This window comes from Melanostigma gelatinosum, assembly GCF_949748355.1.
Source record: "Melanostigma gelatinosum genome assembly, chromosome: 11".
Classification (NCBI taxonomy): Eukaryota; Metazoa; Chordata; class Actinopteri; order Perciformes; family Zoarcidae; genus Melanostigma; species Melanostigma gelatinosum.
In genome coordinates this window covers 12563202-12577795 of record NC_136644.1, presented here as the reverse complement: position 1 = coordinate 12577795, position 14594 = coordinate 12563202, and the positions used below count along the sequence as shown (strand labels likewise).

Sequence of the window (14594 nt, the reverse complement as noted above, 5' to 3'; positions counted from 1 at the left end):
AAAGCAAATCAATAAAAATATTTTAAAAAGCAGCCTCGCTGCCATCTTCATCTGAAGATTAATATGAAGATAAAGTTATAATTTGGACAGAAGAAATTCAGTTAATAAGAAAGTAGCTGACCTTTCCTGTCAAAACATGAAAACACAGAAATCGCTGCCCAACGTCAACACTCACTGAACAGGCATGATATTTCCAAATCTAACTCATCATCCCATGCACATCATTAGTGGTGCTACAAGACAAACTACAAAGAAAGCACAGCAGGAGTGTTGGATGCCCCCCCCTCTCCCAAACACACACAAAGACAAGATTATTCTGGTCCATGTGGTGTCTTTTCGTCTCAAAAGGACAAACACACATTGTGTGTTGCAGTGTTGTCCCTTCAAGACAAAACATCACACCCACAGAGACCAGTGCACATATAGACAGGAAATCACAAATCACACCAGCATTTTAAATGCACACATACTCACGCAGACACACACGCACTGAATCGGGTGACAAGGTGTTGAAAGCCCAAGAGGACTGCAGGGAGGGAGGGATGAATAGCAATGTGATGGATGAGGTGACAGATAGAGGACAGCAAGGAAGGGAGGAGGAAGAGGAGGGGGGGGGGCAGTTTGTAAAGTCAAAGTGCCTTTAAAGCGGCAAAATAAAATTTCTAAATATGTATCTATCTTACAGTTATTGAAAGGTGAGCTATCTGAAGGAATATGGCAATCAATATGCCTGTAGGTAATTCTGTAAACCGCAGAGGAGTGACAGTGATGTATCATTCACAAACCAGCTGATTATAACACACATTGAGAATCAGAGAATTGAAAAAAGGAAAGGTCTGGATTCACACTGTGCTGTATGCTTCATACTCATGTGGAAATGAGTGAAGGAGACCTGGTATGGGGCCATTGTTGGAGCATATTTATTTGGAAATGTGTGTGGAGAACTGTCTAACTACCTCAATCTGTGCATGATTAGATTTGTAAATGTGTAAAAGAATCTCTAAATGCGTTTGTGAATGTGTCCAGGAAAATTGCAAGTCTGTCTTTAGAAGCCGTGTGTTTGTAAATGTGTAAAGAAAAACAAAAATTCTGTACTCAAATTTGAAAGTGTATTGAGATTTGCTGAAATAGATATTACTGGCTGAAAAGTATTTTGCTCCTGGAAATACAGACAACTCATCAGTTACAACTCAGGCATGCCTCTCAATTGACCCTTCGCTAAATCCAGCCCCTCAAATCTCAGCCTGGCCAATCATAGCCTAGCATTGGGCCAGCACTGACCAGGGTCCGAGAGCTACGGGGCTCTGCTCCATAGACTCAAGGAATTATTTCAGGTTTTATTCACGTTCAGACTCGTTTAGTGGATTTGGAGCTCGTCCTGGTTAAACATTGTGTAATAGTGATATTTGTTATCTGGAGAGGTTGGAAGGAGATACACGTTTCTAAAACGTTAGGTTTCTACATAAAAACTCTGAGCTAACATTAGCAGAGTACGCTAGCACATCATAGCGTTAGCACTATGCTACACTAGCTACTGAAGGTATACTGAATGTAAACACATGCTGCTTTTGCTTAATGATTGTGACATGAAAATTCTTAATTTTGTGACCAGCACTTTCAGATGAAGGATATTAATTTAGTTTTTATTCTTGTTGTCAACAATATCAACACTGAAATTAAATGTTTCATATTCTTGCTTTTTATTTTAACTCGTCATAAAAAGTCTCTCTCTCTTTCACTAGTCTCTGTTTAAATGAGTCAGAACGTGACAGTAATTAGTGAAAAGATTGAGTAACAAAGGAAAAGTCATCAGTTATTTAGTTATAGTTATAGTTGGACATTAACATCAGCATTAAGTCTTACATTACAGCATGTTGGAGAAGTGTCAAGAATCCAGAAATCTTGTTTTCCCACTCAAACAAGAATCTGATGTACCTTCCAGCTGGAATGTACTTTATACGATTCAGTCAACATATCTCAACCCTGAGGTTTCATTGCATTATCTAAATGTAATAATAATAATAAAGGAAATGCAAATAATAATAAAGGCATATAAGATGACAATACACAAAAACAAGCAGGCAAAGAGAGAAGAGTTGACAGAGGAGGAGACGAGGAGGAGGGACTGGTGACAGTCTGAACTGACTATATGAGATGAGAAAGCCAAATTGTGTGTGTGTGAGAGAGAAAGAGAGAGAGAGATGAAAGGCTGGCAAAATACCACTGGGCAGCTGGAACAAATCCAAGACGCCAATAAGGAACACACGCACACACACACACACACCCACACCCACACACACACACACACACACACACACACACACGCACACAACTCTTTTCCTCCGCTCCATGGACCAAAGCCTGCATGACAACAATCGTTTGGACAAGTGCTGAGATTAACATACTTTTAAACTGCTATTAGCGTTGTCCCTTTCTTGCACATATAACTAATGATGTGGAGAGAGAGGGAGCGATAAGAAGGGAGGCTATGTTTTGTATTTTGAGCTTCACATTTATGAAAAGAAAACTCTTAACCTGGTCGGGGGGGGAAGTGCTTTCTGAAAGTACAGGAAACTCCAGGGTGGTGTTAGCAGGGATGACCTTTCATTCATGAAACACTCACAGCGCCACTGATTCAACTCGTGTACCACTTCATTCATATAATAAGTAATCTGGTATCGATTTAGGACCATTTTAGAACGAGCATTTCTCTTTATTCATATAACATTAAACTTTTAAACAGAGACTAGTGAAAGAGAGAGAGAGCGATCGTGGAGCGGTACAAAGAGACAGAGTGACAGTGCTGTGAATTAGAGAATATAAAAGTTATTTTCTGATTGTTTCATGGCTTTTTGTTCTAAAGCTCAAATAAATAGCAATCAAACATTCAACAGATCTACTGTGGAGACAGAAGCTACTCTGCATTACATTCATTACATCCAACATGTATCAGTAAATACTATGCGGCAGCAAATGTCATCACAGAGACATGGGAGGCTTGGGAGATAAAACCAAGGTTTATTTTTTTTAGATGTAACCGTCGGTCACACAGAAATACAGGCCGCAGTGTGTTCACTACTGCGACCACCAGCAGCCCACCTCAACCTCAAGGTATTTAGACTGCCACAAAAATTGGCTGAAAGAATGTTTTAGTTCCTTGAAAAGTATTGGCCACAAACGTGGCCTATTTTAGTAAAGCTAGCTGCGGTACAATAGTGCAGGCTATGGTTCTGTCATGTTATAGCACCTACCGTTTTGTACGTCCAGGATGTGATGTTTGTCCAGCGTCCATCCTCCCATGTTGGATGCATCCAGCTCGTAGCCTTGCAAAATGGCCGTTCTCTTTTCCCAGAGGATGAGGTCCAGGCAGGACTCGTATTCAAACCCCACCGACACTAATAAACACACAAGGGTTAGACCAGTTACTCCTCTCTGTCCTTTGACTGTGCTCCTGTTCAAACCAAATGGGAAAGCTGCTGTGATTCAGGTTTGAACACACGGCAAAACACAGACTTCGTAACATTTGTAACATCCACTGACTCCTGCTGCTGGTTCACTGAGGGCCTTCATTCTCTGGTCCAACACACAACACGCACACACAATCACACACTTCGACTTTTTTCTTTGCACTGAGAAAGTTTTTGTCAGGCCTGTCTGCCTTTCCCTGTGAGGTACAACACTCTAGGATGGGACGTTTGAGTGCACACACACACACACACACACACACACACACACACACACACACACACACACGCACACACACACACACACACACACACACACACACACACACACACACACACACACACACACACACACACACACACACACACACACACACACAATGCTGTGCTCTGTCAAGTGCATTGTGTGAACTGGCAGCCACAAGAGATGTGTGTATTAAATTGAGAAGAGACAAAGATCTTCAGGGGGAGGAGTGAAGGAAAGCTAAAACTGGTGATACACAGAATGTGGCTAATAGAAATGCTACAATTATATTTTTCAGTAATTCACTAATTTTGAGGTGATAGTACAATACCAACAATAATACATTAAGTCACCCAAAGACACTTTACAAAGCAGATAAGACAGCCAATAAAATATCTGGACAGATTAAAACAAACATTTATAATAAACACATTCCGAAGCACCAGGAAAAGCTCAACTATTTAGGTGGGTTAAAAGAAGTTAAAAGAAGCAACAGATGGCATCTGGTGCAGACCCTAATGCTGCGTTCACATCGGTCGCGTTGATTTTTTGACGCGCGTCGAGATTACATACAAAGTCTATGCACAGACGCGATGAGAATGGCGCGCCGCGATTTTGCGATGGCGCGGCGCGTTGGACGCGTTATTGCAGTGCGGTGGACGCGGTGGTCGCGTTGGACGCCGCAAAATCGCCAACGCGCGAGTTGAAATTTTTCAACTTCAGCGACATAATCGCGTGACGCTGTGGCGCGATAGCCTATCAGCGTTGAGACGCTCCCCCTGTCATCACTGGCTTCCTGCCGTTGTTGAATCAGGAAATAAATCCTGTAGCCGTCTGTGTTCACCCTGAGCTCTACGATACCTCATATCAACAGAGACCGGACCAAACTATGTGTATGCATGTGTGTGTGTAAACCATACGGTACAAACAATGAATAGACGCTGCCGTATTTACGTCTACGTGACGTTATTGAGTGCTGGTGGAGCTGCTACGATGTTAGCATAGCCTAGCACCGATCCATCAGAGCTCCATTGAGAAGACCAGTAACCTACAAATCGGTATCATTACGTAGTTATTTCGGAGTCCCTTTTTGTCGGAGAAGACAAGTACAAATCTGCATCATTATGTAGTTATTTCGGAGTCCCTTTTTGTCGGTTTATTGCCGTTGAATCACAGCCAAATCAGTTTATTTTGTGTTCCTACAGCTGTAGTAAACAGCGACCGGTGGCTTGCTAGACACAGTGAATACAGCTCGATACAATCCACGGAGCTCCTCTGAACAATATTATGAACCAGACATGACGGCGTTTGGCATTCCGATGTTTGAGGGACTTCCACAACACGTACAAAGCAGCAATTGTCCTTATTCCTTTCACGGTTGACAGCGGAAAGAAATGGCGGCCAGGTGAACGGCTTCCAGGACGATAAACCACGCCCCCTCTCCGGCGCTACGAGATTTTGCGGCGTTTGGTGTGAACACAACCGGCGGCGCGTTGGACTCGATTGTGCAGTGCGTTGGACGCTTTTTTGCAGTGCGTCAAAAAATCAACGCGACCGGTGTGAACGCAGCATAAGGATAAGCATTACAAAATGTAGAACCTTTTAGCTGTGATAGGTGCTTGGTTACCGAATGTTAAAACTTGGGTCGGTAACATTCAAGAAACCAGCAAGGATGAGCTGGAATTTTCTTAATGCTCCAACCGAAAAACCCAGCCCATTGTTGCTGTCTCTTTCCCAATGAAAGTCACAAAATCTTGGCCTACCTCCAAAGCCCCTCCCCCTAAATTAACATAATTAATTTAAACAACTAACATGGCTATCGTTAATACTCAGTTGTCAAGCTAGCAGCTTGGTAAGAATTTGGTGAAGCACAATGAGTGCACGGCCATAGTATGCACACGTAGGTAGACAAGACCACCAATCGACTCACAAGAGGAGCAGCAAGAGGGGATTGCATTATCCCACTCAGAAAAAGTGCTTTCAGTCAATCTGCCTTTTCTGTACAAGGTGCACTACAATGGAACTCCATCCCAGTGACCATTAGAGAACTACACACATACAGGTCATTTAAATCTCACTTACAGAAATGGTTAGTTAGTACCCAGCTCTGTCAGCACTAGATTGTAACTGTTTCTCTGTCTGTGTTGAACTTTCCTCGATCTGTCTGTCACCTTTCTGTCTTTCTTTAAATTGCCGGTCGACCGTCAACTACCTGCATGCATGTCTTTTATTGTTGTTTAGCTATGTGTGAGTGATTTATGTATTTCACATACTCTGTATGCTTTTATGTTTTGTGCCTCTGACGTGGATGTTTTTTAGTGTCTAAACAACTACAGCACAATACTGTTAGTCCATGTTTCTATTTTAACATAGTTATTCTCACTTTTTTTCATTGTTTGTCCACGCATTAAGTGTCAATATTGTATAACCTTTTAACTTTAATCTTACATTGTTTTTAGGTTTATTTTGTAAACATCTGCCTTTGGGACTACAGATGAAAAATAGCCTTTTGGCTAACTCTGGCACATTTGCAGAAATGTTTTTATTAACGTCCCGTTCAAATAAACCAACAAATAAATAATCTTTTCATGCCGGCCATATGAAATGACTGAATGGCCTTATTACAGTCAGAGGACTTATTGATTCCTGTCTGGATTTAAAGAGCATTTCTTGAAGTCCAGCCTTATTGGGTAATTATGAGGCAATATGGAATTAGCATATATCCAAAAGCAAATAATGAGCTGATGGAGGGGCAAAGAGGAAGGGCTGGTCTGTTCTGGTCTAAAATCAGTAATGTTTGATGCACAGTTCTTCCAACAAATTCAACCTCGGTTTTAACAATTGCCAGACCAAATATTCTTGTCGTTAGGCTTCCTTATTTTAAGTTATGAGCACCAATTTGACAAGTGTTTCAAAATGTTGCAGTACATTGTCTTGATGGTCAACCCATTAAGCTGGGCTAGCATAAGTAATAACTCAGCGAGGAGTACGCATGCTGGACTTGTCCCTCATAAAGGTGTCAGAGGGGTTAGCGTACCCATTATGTCTAAGCCATTTCCCTGTTAAAGCCTTTCTGCAGACCCTTTTTGAACTTAGCTGTAATTGTGCAGCTTTGTGTGTGTTCAGGACATGTCAGCACTACAGGAATTCCCTCCTCTCCACAGGAACTGTGTACAGTAAGTTGTCATACTTTAATAGTGAGTGCAGACCAGGACTTATTTTGTGTTGAATTGGTGCAATTTAATTGTTGTATACATTTTCTCTCCATCTGTGTCATACGCTATTGTTATTATTTCTAAAGATCCTCCACCCCTGGGCTACTGAGAGGGTAACAGTTGCATTGACCAGATTAACGTCGCGGTTCAGACATTTTCTCCTCATTTCACTGTAAATTTGTCGCCAGGAATATTTCAATTCATTCAAGTATGAACATGAACTTGTTTGCACAGACAGCTGGCTACAATCCAAGCAGCATTGATGTTATACTTGCCTGCTTCACATCCTGGAGACAAACTCAGATTCTGATAAGTGAAGCCAATGCAGTAGTGCCTTAAACCTGCAACTTCGCTACTGGCCAGCAGGTGGCGACTCCTCTAGTTACAAAAAGAAGTCAGATTGTATCGAAGTCTATGACAAAATGACTCTACTTCTCTCTTGATTTATTACCTCAGTAAACATTGTAAACATGAGTTTATGGTCTCAATCTCTATCACTGATTTTCTTTAATAAAGCATGATACATTTGCAGGTATACTTTAGGACAGGTCTACTGTGAGATTGACAGGTGGCTACTTTGTCTGGGAATTTTCTGTGTCATCTTTCATCTTAGAACTTTAACCCTTTCACAGTGTGTTTTCAGTTCATGAAAGTTAATTGTATCATTTTGGGGGCAGCCGTGGCTTATTGGGTAGAGAGGGTCTTCTGGCAAACGCAGGGTCGGCGGTTCAATCCTTGGCTGCTACGAGTCCTGTGCCGAAGTGTCCCTGAGCAAGACACTAAACCCCTAACCGCTCTCCAGGTGCTTCTCTCCCAATAAGCTAGGGATGGGTTAGTTCGTGAGAAGTTACATTTCATATATATATGTACCTAATTTATATGATGACAATAATACAATTTCAACATTTTGGTTGCCTGAAAATGTCAGATTCAGCGTTTGGTTGTACTTAATTCCATCCTCTCGTGTCACTTCTGGTAGCAAAAAAACAGGATGGCAACGGCCAAAATGCCAAACTCAAGGTTTCAAAACTGTAGGCCACAAACCAATGGGTGACGTCATGATCACCACTTCCACTTCTTATATACATGCTTAGTTCACATCCTGTAATACTGCAATGTCTTTGTATTTAATTGCATCTTGCAGACCAGTAACCTTCATCTCTGACATCACACACAACCAATGCTCCAAATAAATGCAGATACGGCAGTAGAGAGCGCGAGAGAGAGAGAGAGGGAGAGAGAGGGAGAGCGAGAGAGAGAGAGAGAGGGGTACTCATTTACGGTGCTCAGCCATATTATCGTAGCAAGGCCAGGGATTCTAACCAGTAACCTTCAGGTCATAACAACACTTATTTCACTTATTTCATATAAACAAAGTGAGTTAATTGTAAAATCATTCGGGATGCTTTTGCATTTCCATTCTCTGTTGTGAAAAGAGAGCTGGCATACTTGTCTATAGAAGTCTGCTGTGAGGCTTTCCACGCGAACGTGTTTCAGATCATACATTGCAGTTAATTAGCCTGGCTCCCCATCAACTTCAGGAGTGTTTTTAAATTTCACTCTCGACATGAAGGAATTTCACAGTCAGGCCCCTCTGTACTAACATACACGTTGCATGAAAAAGAGGAGCCTCGGGTTCTCAGAGCAGGTGCCTCTGGCTGCTCCAAGTCAAGGTTAAAAATCCAAGGTGATCATGTTTTTGTTGTTGTTGTTTTGGACCAGCCTTTCACAGTCTTCACACAGTCTCAGCGAGGTCAAAACAGTGCACACTTTTAAAAGTTTTATGTTATGTTATTTTATTTTAACTGTGCTATTAACAGCAAACTCACCAACTGCCTCGGACAGTCCATAGACGCGTTGGCCATAGGCATCCGTCTTGTCCCAGATGAAGGTGTAGGAGAGATTTGGTTGGGCGGGGAACCATTTCTGGAAAAGGCGTCCCACCACTGCCACCATCAGGTGAACCTGGAGAAACAGCACCAGACACAAAGGTCACCGAATGGTAGTTCAGGTTAGGGTTCCATTGGTATGAGGGAGAACGCTGCAGACGGCGGCCGCAATGTATATGACATATCTTACCTTCATCAGGTTGAAAGGTATTGATGACTGCGTCATGGTGACTTTGAGGATCGGTTTATACCCCGTTGCTCTGGAGCTCAGGTAGATTAGGTTTAGATCGCTGCCTGGTATTGAGGTTTCTTCCTGTAAAACCTGCAGAGTAACACAGAAAATACATCAGCACCCAACACTAGCTTACTGTCTCGAAGCATCATATTTGTAGGGGAATGGACTGCTAATTGGCTCGCAGCTCGGAGGAGAGAAAACAAGCAACCATCTGGGACCATGACAGGTGTGCATATTTAAGAGTCTGGCTACTGTTTGACTCAATACAGTCAAATGTATGTGTTAGAGCTGGGTTATATGTTTATCAGAAACAGTTTTAAGCAGGATTTGAATTTACAAAACTATTTGTCTTACCAGAACCATAATGCGCCCCCCCCAATATCCCCCTTTTTAATCACTACTAAGAAAAAATGATGTAATACTTAATCGAAATGATCAGAATTTGGCAAAATACCTGTCTGGCACTTTCTAAATTAAACTGGCTCACATAGAGTTAAATTCACTGCTGACAACAATTACCTACGAGCCTAATTTTGTATCTCCAACAAAATAATGAAGAATATACTTTCACTATTAGGTGCTGCCGGTAGTGGCATCACATAGATAGAATTGAGTCTGTGCGGGGAATGAATCATATTGGATCAAAATTGATCTGCCAGACAAGGCGGATCTGAGGCTGCGTTGTATTCTGATAAGGTCTACCATTGAGTGAGTGAATGATTACACTTGTCAATGTTTTGGCCACGAGCTACAGCTCCTCAAAATAACAGAAATAATCAAAGATAGCTGTGTCATAGTCCCTGCTGTGTGAGAACATGGTAAAGCAGCTGCTAACGAAGTCTGGCTGCACATCGTTTCAAGTGATGTCTCCAAACCTGAGGGGGTGCTTATGCATCTAAAAGTCCACATCGCCTCTGTTACATCTTTGGAGGACATCATCTTAATGTGCATATTCTATTAGGAAGACTTGCAAGTGAAGGACGAGCAGCAGGACTGCTCTGATTCAGATCAGAATACACACAAACATGCATATTGACACCTCCATGACCTTTTAAAACTCAGTGAGACACCGTTTTTAGTTTCAAATCTGCCACTTAGCTCCCTGCTCACTCTCAAATGACACATAACCTTTGCTCTTTCTCTGCTTGTTAGAGAGAAGAGAGGAAAAAAATGACTGAAGGAATTAATTTACAGGTGTACGTGTGTTTGAGTATGCTTATCATCTAGGCAGGTATATGAATGTAAGTGTTTTTATCTATTTTATCTATCTATGTGTCCTTGTGTTGAACCTGAGCAAGGTGAGCCATAAAGCAGAGGACACGCGACATGTCTCAACGTCACTGATGATCACTGAGTGTCAACAGTGGGATGGCACAGAGCTGCTGGTGGAGAGTGAGGGTAGCAGCATGCCATCAGACTGGCAAAGTCACAGAGAGAGCAAGAAAGACATTTCATCTTGAAAATCCATCAAGTATGAAGAGTTTTTTTGGTATTCTTATCATAGATTTGGCCATTACTTCGATCAGTTATGATAACAATGTACTCACAAAATGAATTGCTGAGCCATGAAGGTTCAAGTTACACAAACAGTAAAATGGGTTGTAATCCGGATTACCTAATTTATTTCCAGGGAAACCAAAAGTAAAATGTGCAAAACTGTCAGCATACATCATTGCACAGGGAACCTATGTGCATGCACACCTACAGCAAGCACAGTAGGTCAAAGTTGAAGCAGTGAGTCAGTGCGGCCGACTGATCGTTTTGAAATGGTCCGCTGTGATTATTTTCAAAATAAACTAGAATATGTCTTGAGCATAGCCTTTTTCTAACAAATCGCACTGTATGTACATTGAGCTTCTTAGTTTGAACAATAGATGTCTCTGACATTATAAACAAATACTTGACTTACCTGGTCGATGAAAACATTTAACTCAGACGATTAAGTAAACATGGCAGAACCAAAAAGCCGGAAGATAGAGACTGAGTGCCCAAAATTTCAGGAAACTAAAAACTTGTACTTTTACACAGAAGTCCAGGTTCTGAGTATAACGTTAGAAGACACTATGAAGCTAAGCATCAGTACTTTATACACTGATACGTGGGGTGTTCTAGCTTAGAAACACTGATCTTCTTGCAGTGTAACTGGTTGAAAACTATGCAGTCACTATTGTTAGGCCCATGACTTCATCTATTTTTCTTTGTTTGGCCCCCATTCAAAAACGTTTATCGAACCCTGACCTAGACAGTTTAGGAAAAATGTTTAATGTTCTCTTCCAAAGGGGTTTGGCTGACCTGGGGGTTTGTTACCAACCTTGCTGATCACCTATATGCTTGTGTTTCTTGCGCCTAGAGTTATCTCAATTTCCGATACACTGGTGGGGTCAGGTGTACGAGCTTACACCGTTTCATTTTATGCAAACTGGCTAAACCAGCATAATGTCATAATGACACGATTTGGCAAATTAAAAGTTAGCCGACATCAGCAACATGTGCCGACGGCTTCTCTGTGCGAAATCCAATGTGTAATACATTAGTATGATACATTAGCAAGATGACAACGTGCTTAACGTAATGTCATGTTTGTTTATGAACAGACTAATGGAGCCACTAGTGTCTGACAGGTCGTGTGTAATTTACTGCCGAGCTGAGGCCAGCAACTTGAAGGAGATCCAATTTCAGTGGAGGTGGGAGGGAGAAGAGGCGCACGATGCATTTGTTTACTAGAATGTTCATGTACTTTTTTGGGTGACAAACTATGCCAATATGGTTGTTGTGAGAAATTAAAAAAACCCGCCCAACCCTATGTGCCCCGCCGACAAGTAGGGTTTTAGAGACGTCGCTGTGCTTCCAGATGTCAGCAATTAACTTCTTGAGTGCAATGTCATTATTACACGTAGAAATTATGGCTAAAGCTACTCTGCAGTCCTGCATTTCCAAGGAAGTTACATGATATAAAAGAACACACAAGGGTTGAAGTGTGTCATTAGTGGCACAAAGTGTTCAAGTGCTACTACTGATTTTCTACTGCATGGAAATTGTTCTTTTTTTTAAGGTGCTTTGGTTTCCTTTCCCACTACCCTCAGATCAGGTTTGCTTATTCCACTAACGGTTTGGCTGGAGAAAAAATACAAACATTCGAAGTTCAGAAACTCAAATACATTTTCATTTATTCCCATTTTAGACATCTTGAAGGGATAAGGAAGACCTGTGTTGAATTGTGTGGACTCCAAAAAAGAGAAGATTGGGAAGAAATATCAAAGAATACAAAAATGAAAGAAGAAAAACAAAGCTCCTCAGGGAATGATCCATTTAGGGTGTTCCTGTGTTATATTTTTCAACTGCACTATTGCCTTTTCATTAGCCAGGCATTTAGTGTTCATTACAGATCCATTACATCCCCTTTAAGACTGCCCTTTTCTCTGCCCTCCTCACTAATGGACTCAGCTCTACCAAAAGCTAAGTAGCGGCTTTCCATTCGTTTGCTTTTGATCTCCACGCGCACGCACGCACGCGCACACACACACACACACACACACACACACACACACACACACACACACACACACACACACACACACACACACACACACACACACACACACACACACACACACACACACACACACACGCTTTTCTTCATCCACACACTTTTTCCCTTCATCGCAGATAGTCAGGCGCATACACACATGCAATGTGACGATAAAGAACCACACAGATGTGTTATTATCATTATAGGAAATTAGAGGCAGCACACAAGGTGGGACTGTGTGTGTGTGTGTGTCTGTCCAGGACAAAACCTGTTAAATGTGTTAGCATTTAGCAGTTTCTCTGACAGCTAGCCTTCATATCATGTTAATGGTGTTGAATGTGCTAGTCTGAGTGCTATAAAGAGAGTATACAACTATATTTTTTTATTTTATTCAGAACATTTGGGGACTGGCCTCATCTGGTTTAAGAATAAAAACTGAGTCATGCACTATAGTTCTATAATTCGACCTAAACTGCATCAGTTATTGACAAATTATTAGCATTATGCCAATTGGATTTGTCATCTCATGAAATAAATCACACAGTTTGAGATGAGGGCTCAATCTTACCAGATTTTATTCTTGAATTATACAGTCCAGGGATAAATTTGTGTATATGTGCTGAATGTTAAAATATAATACACTGCTTCTTTCTCTTTCTTCTACTTGAGGGATAATAACTTTTCGAACATGATGCTCCCATGATGCTATGCGGGCTGTATATATGTATTACGTTGCCATGCAGTCACTGAGGAACGCTGTGGGCTACAACTTAAGCCCTTCTTCGTTTATCCGACATTAGTTTATATTTGGGGAGATTGACAGCATTAAAAGTATTCTGAATTAGCCATTAGCAGCTCTGTTTTCCTAACTATCATGAGAAAAAAAGATTATTCTCAAGCAAGTTCTGGACTGATCAGGAGTATCTTTTTTATGATTTCTGATTGGATATATGAACATTTGTTTGTGATGGACCCAGCAAGTGTATGTCACACTGAATTTAAAATATGTGTATTGTATCTGCATGATCATATTTGAGTTACCGGTATATCTGCAGAAGAAAGAGGCATTGAACTAAATGAATGCCTTAATGATTGATACTTTCGGCTGATACCTCATGTATGCTGATACTTTCCAATGACGTTTTTAACTGAACTAACCATGACAGAATGATTCACTGACCATTCTAACAGGCTGAGATCGTATTTTTATCAACAGCATACACATTGGCTTTGGATATTGGTTGAATTACTTAAAGGCCTTCTCTGTGGGATTCCTTACCTGTGTTTCAGGTATGATGGGGCCATCCTCAGTTGAACTTCTGTAAAACGTAGAAAGAGGAGATGCAACGATGACAGGACTGGGTCTGATAAAGCCACTCAGGTCACAGCTAGGAATGTCATTCTCCTCCTGAAACAGCCGGACATAACGTGTGACATTTAGTCTTTTTATTGACTGAGAAACAACGAGTTCATTAGTCACATACATAGTCAGCCAGTGAGTCAGTGTCATTTATTGTAGAAGTCATTGAAATAACTTGACCACAGCTAGGAATGTATTCTTCCTCCATGAGGTAATCAAATAATTATATGTCAGTAACAAATTCAATTTCAAGTCAGTGGAAAACATCAAAAAGACAAAAGCTTCAAAATGGTGTTTTAAGTAACTGAAACATATAAAACTGTAGTTTCTGTCAGGCACTCATCAGTCCATGACTCTGTGATGTCAGACAAATATCTAGACAGACAGCAGTGACACCGCTCACCTTCTTCATGACCAGTGTGTCCATCACATAGAAGACATTCCATGGCACCCACACGGTTCTGTACTGCGTGATGAAGGGAGCACGCTCAAAACTCAGTGTTAGGGATGCCCCACCATTGGCCAGGAGATCGAACCTGCAGCACATCACAAAATGCAAATACGTATGAACTGTAAGTGCCAGCGCCCTTACTGTTAACCTTGTTTATATTTCTGGACCTTATCGCTAACCTTCTTTATGTTTTTGGCCCTTATTGTA

General features: G+C 41.3%; 1 protein-coding gene across 3 annotated transcripts in view; it reads right to left on the bottom strand.

Moving 5' to 3' along the window:
* tenm3 (teneurin transmembrane protein 3) overlaps positions 1 to 14594 on the bottom strand; it is a 203763-nt gene that overhangs the window by 50472 nt on the left and 138697 nt on the right. For all 3 annotated transcript variants that reach the window (XM_079279453.1, XM_079279451.1, XM_079279452.1), the window contains 5 exons: positions 14340 to 14472; positions 13856 to 13984; positions 9003 to 9134; positions 8753 to 8888; positions 3252 to 3395 (listed from right to left, as the gene is read on the bottom strand). In XM_079279453.1, coding sequence (XP_079135579.1) covers positions 3252 to 3395; positions 8753 to 8888; positions 9003 to 9134; positions 13856 to 13984; positions 14340 to 14472 — 674 coding nt within the window. The remainder of the gene's footprint in view (positions 1 to 3251; positions 3396 to 8752; positions 8889 to 9002; positions 9135 to 13855; positions 13985 to 14339; positions 14473 to 14594) is intronic.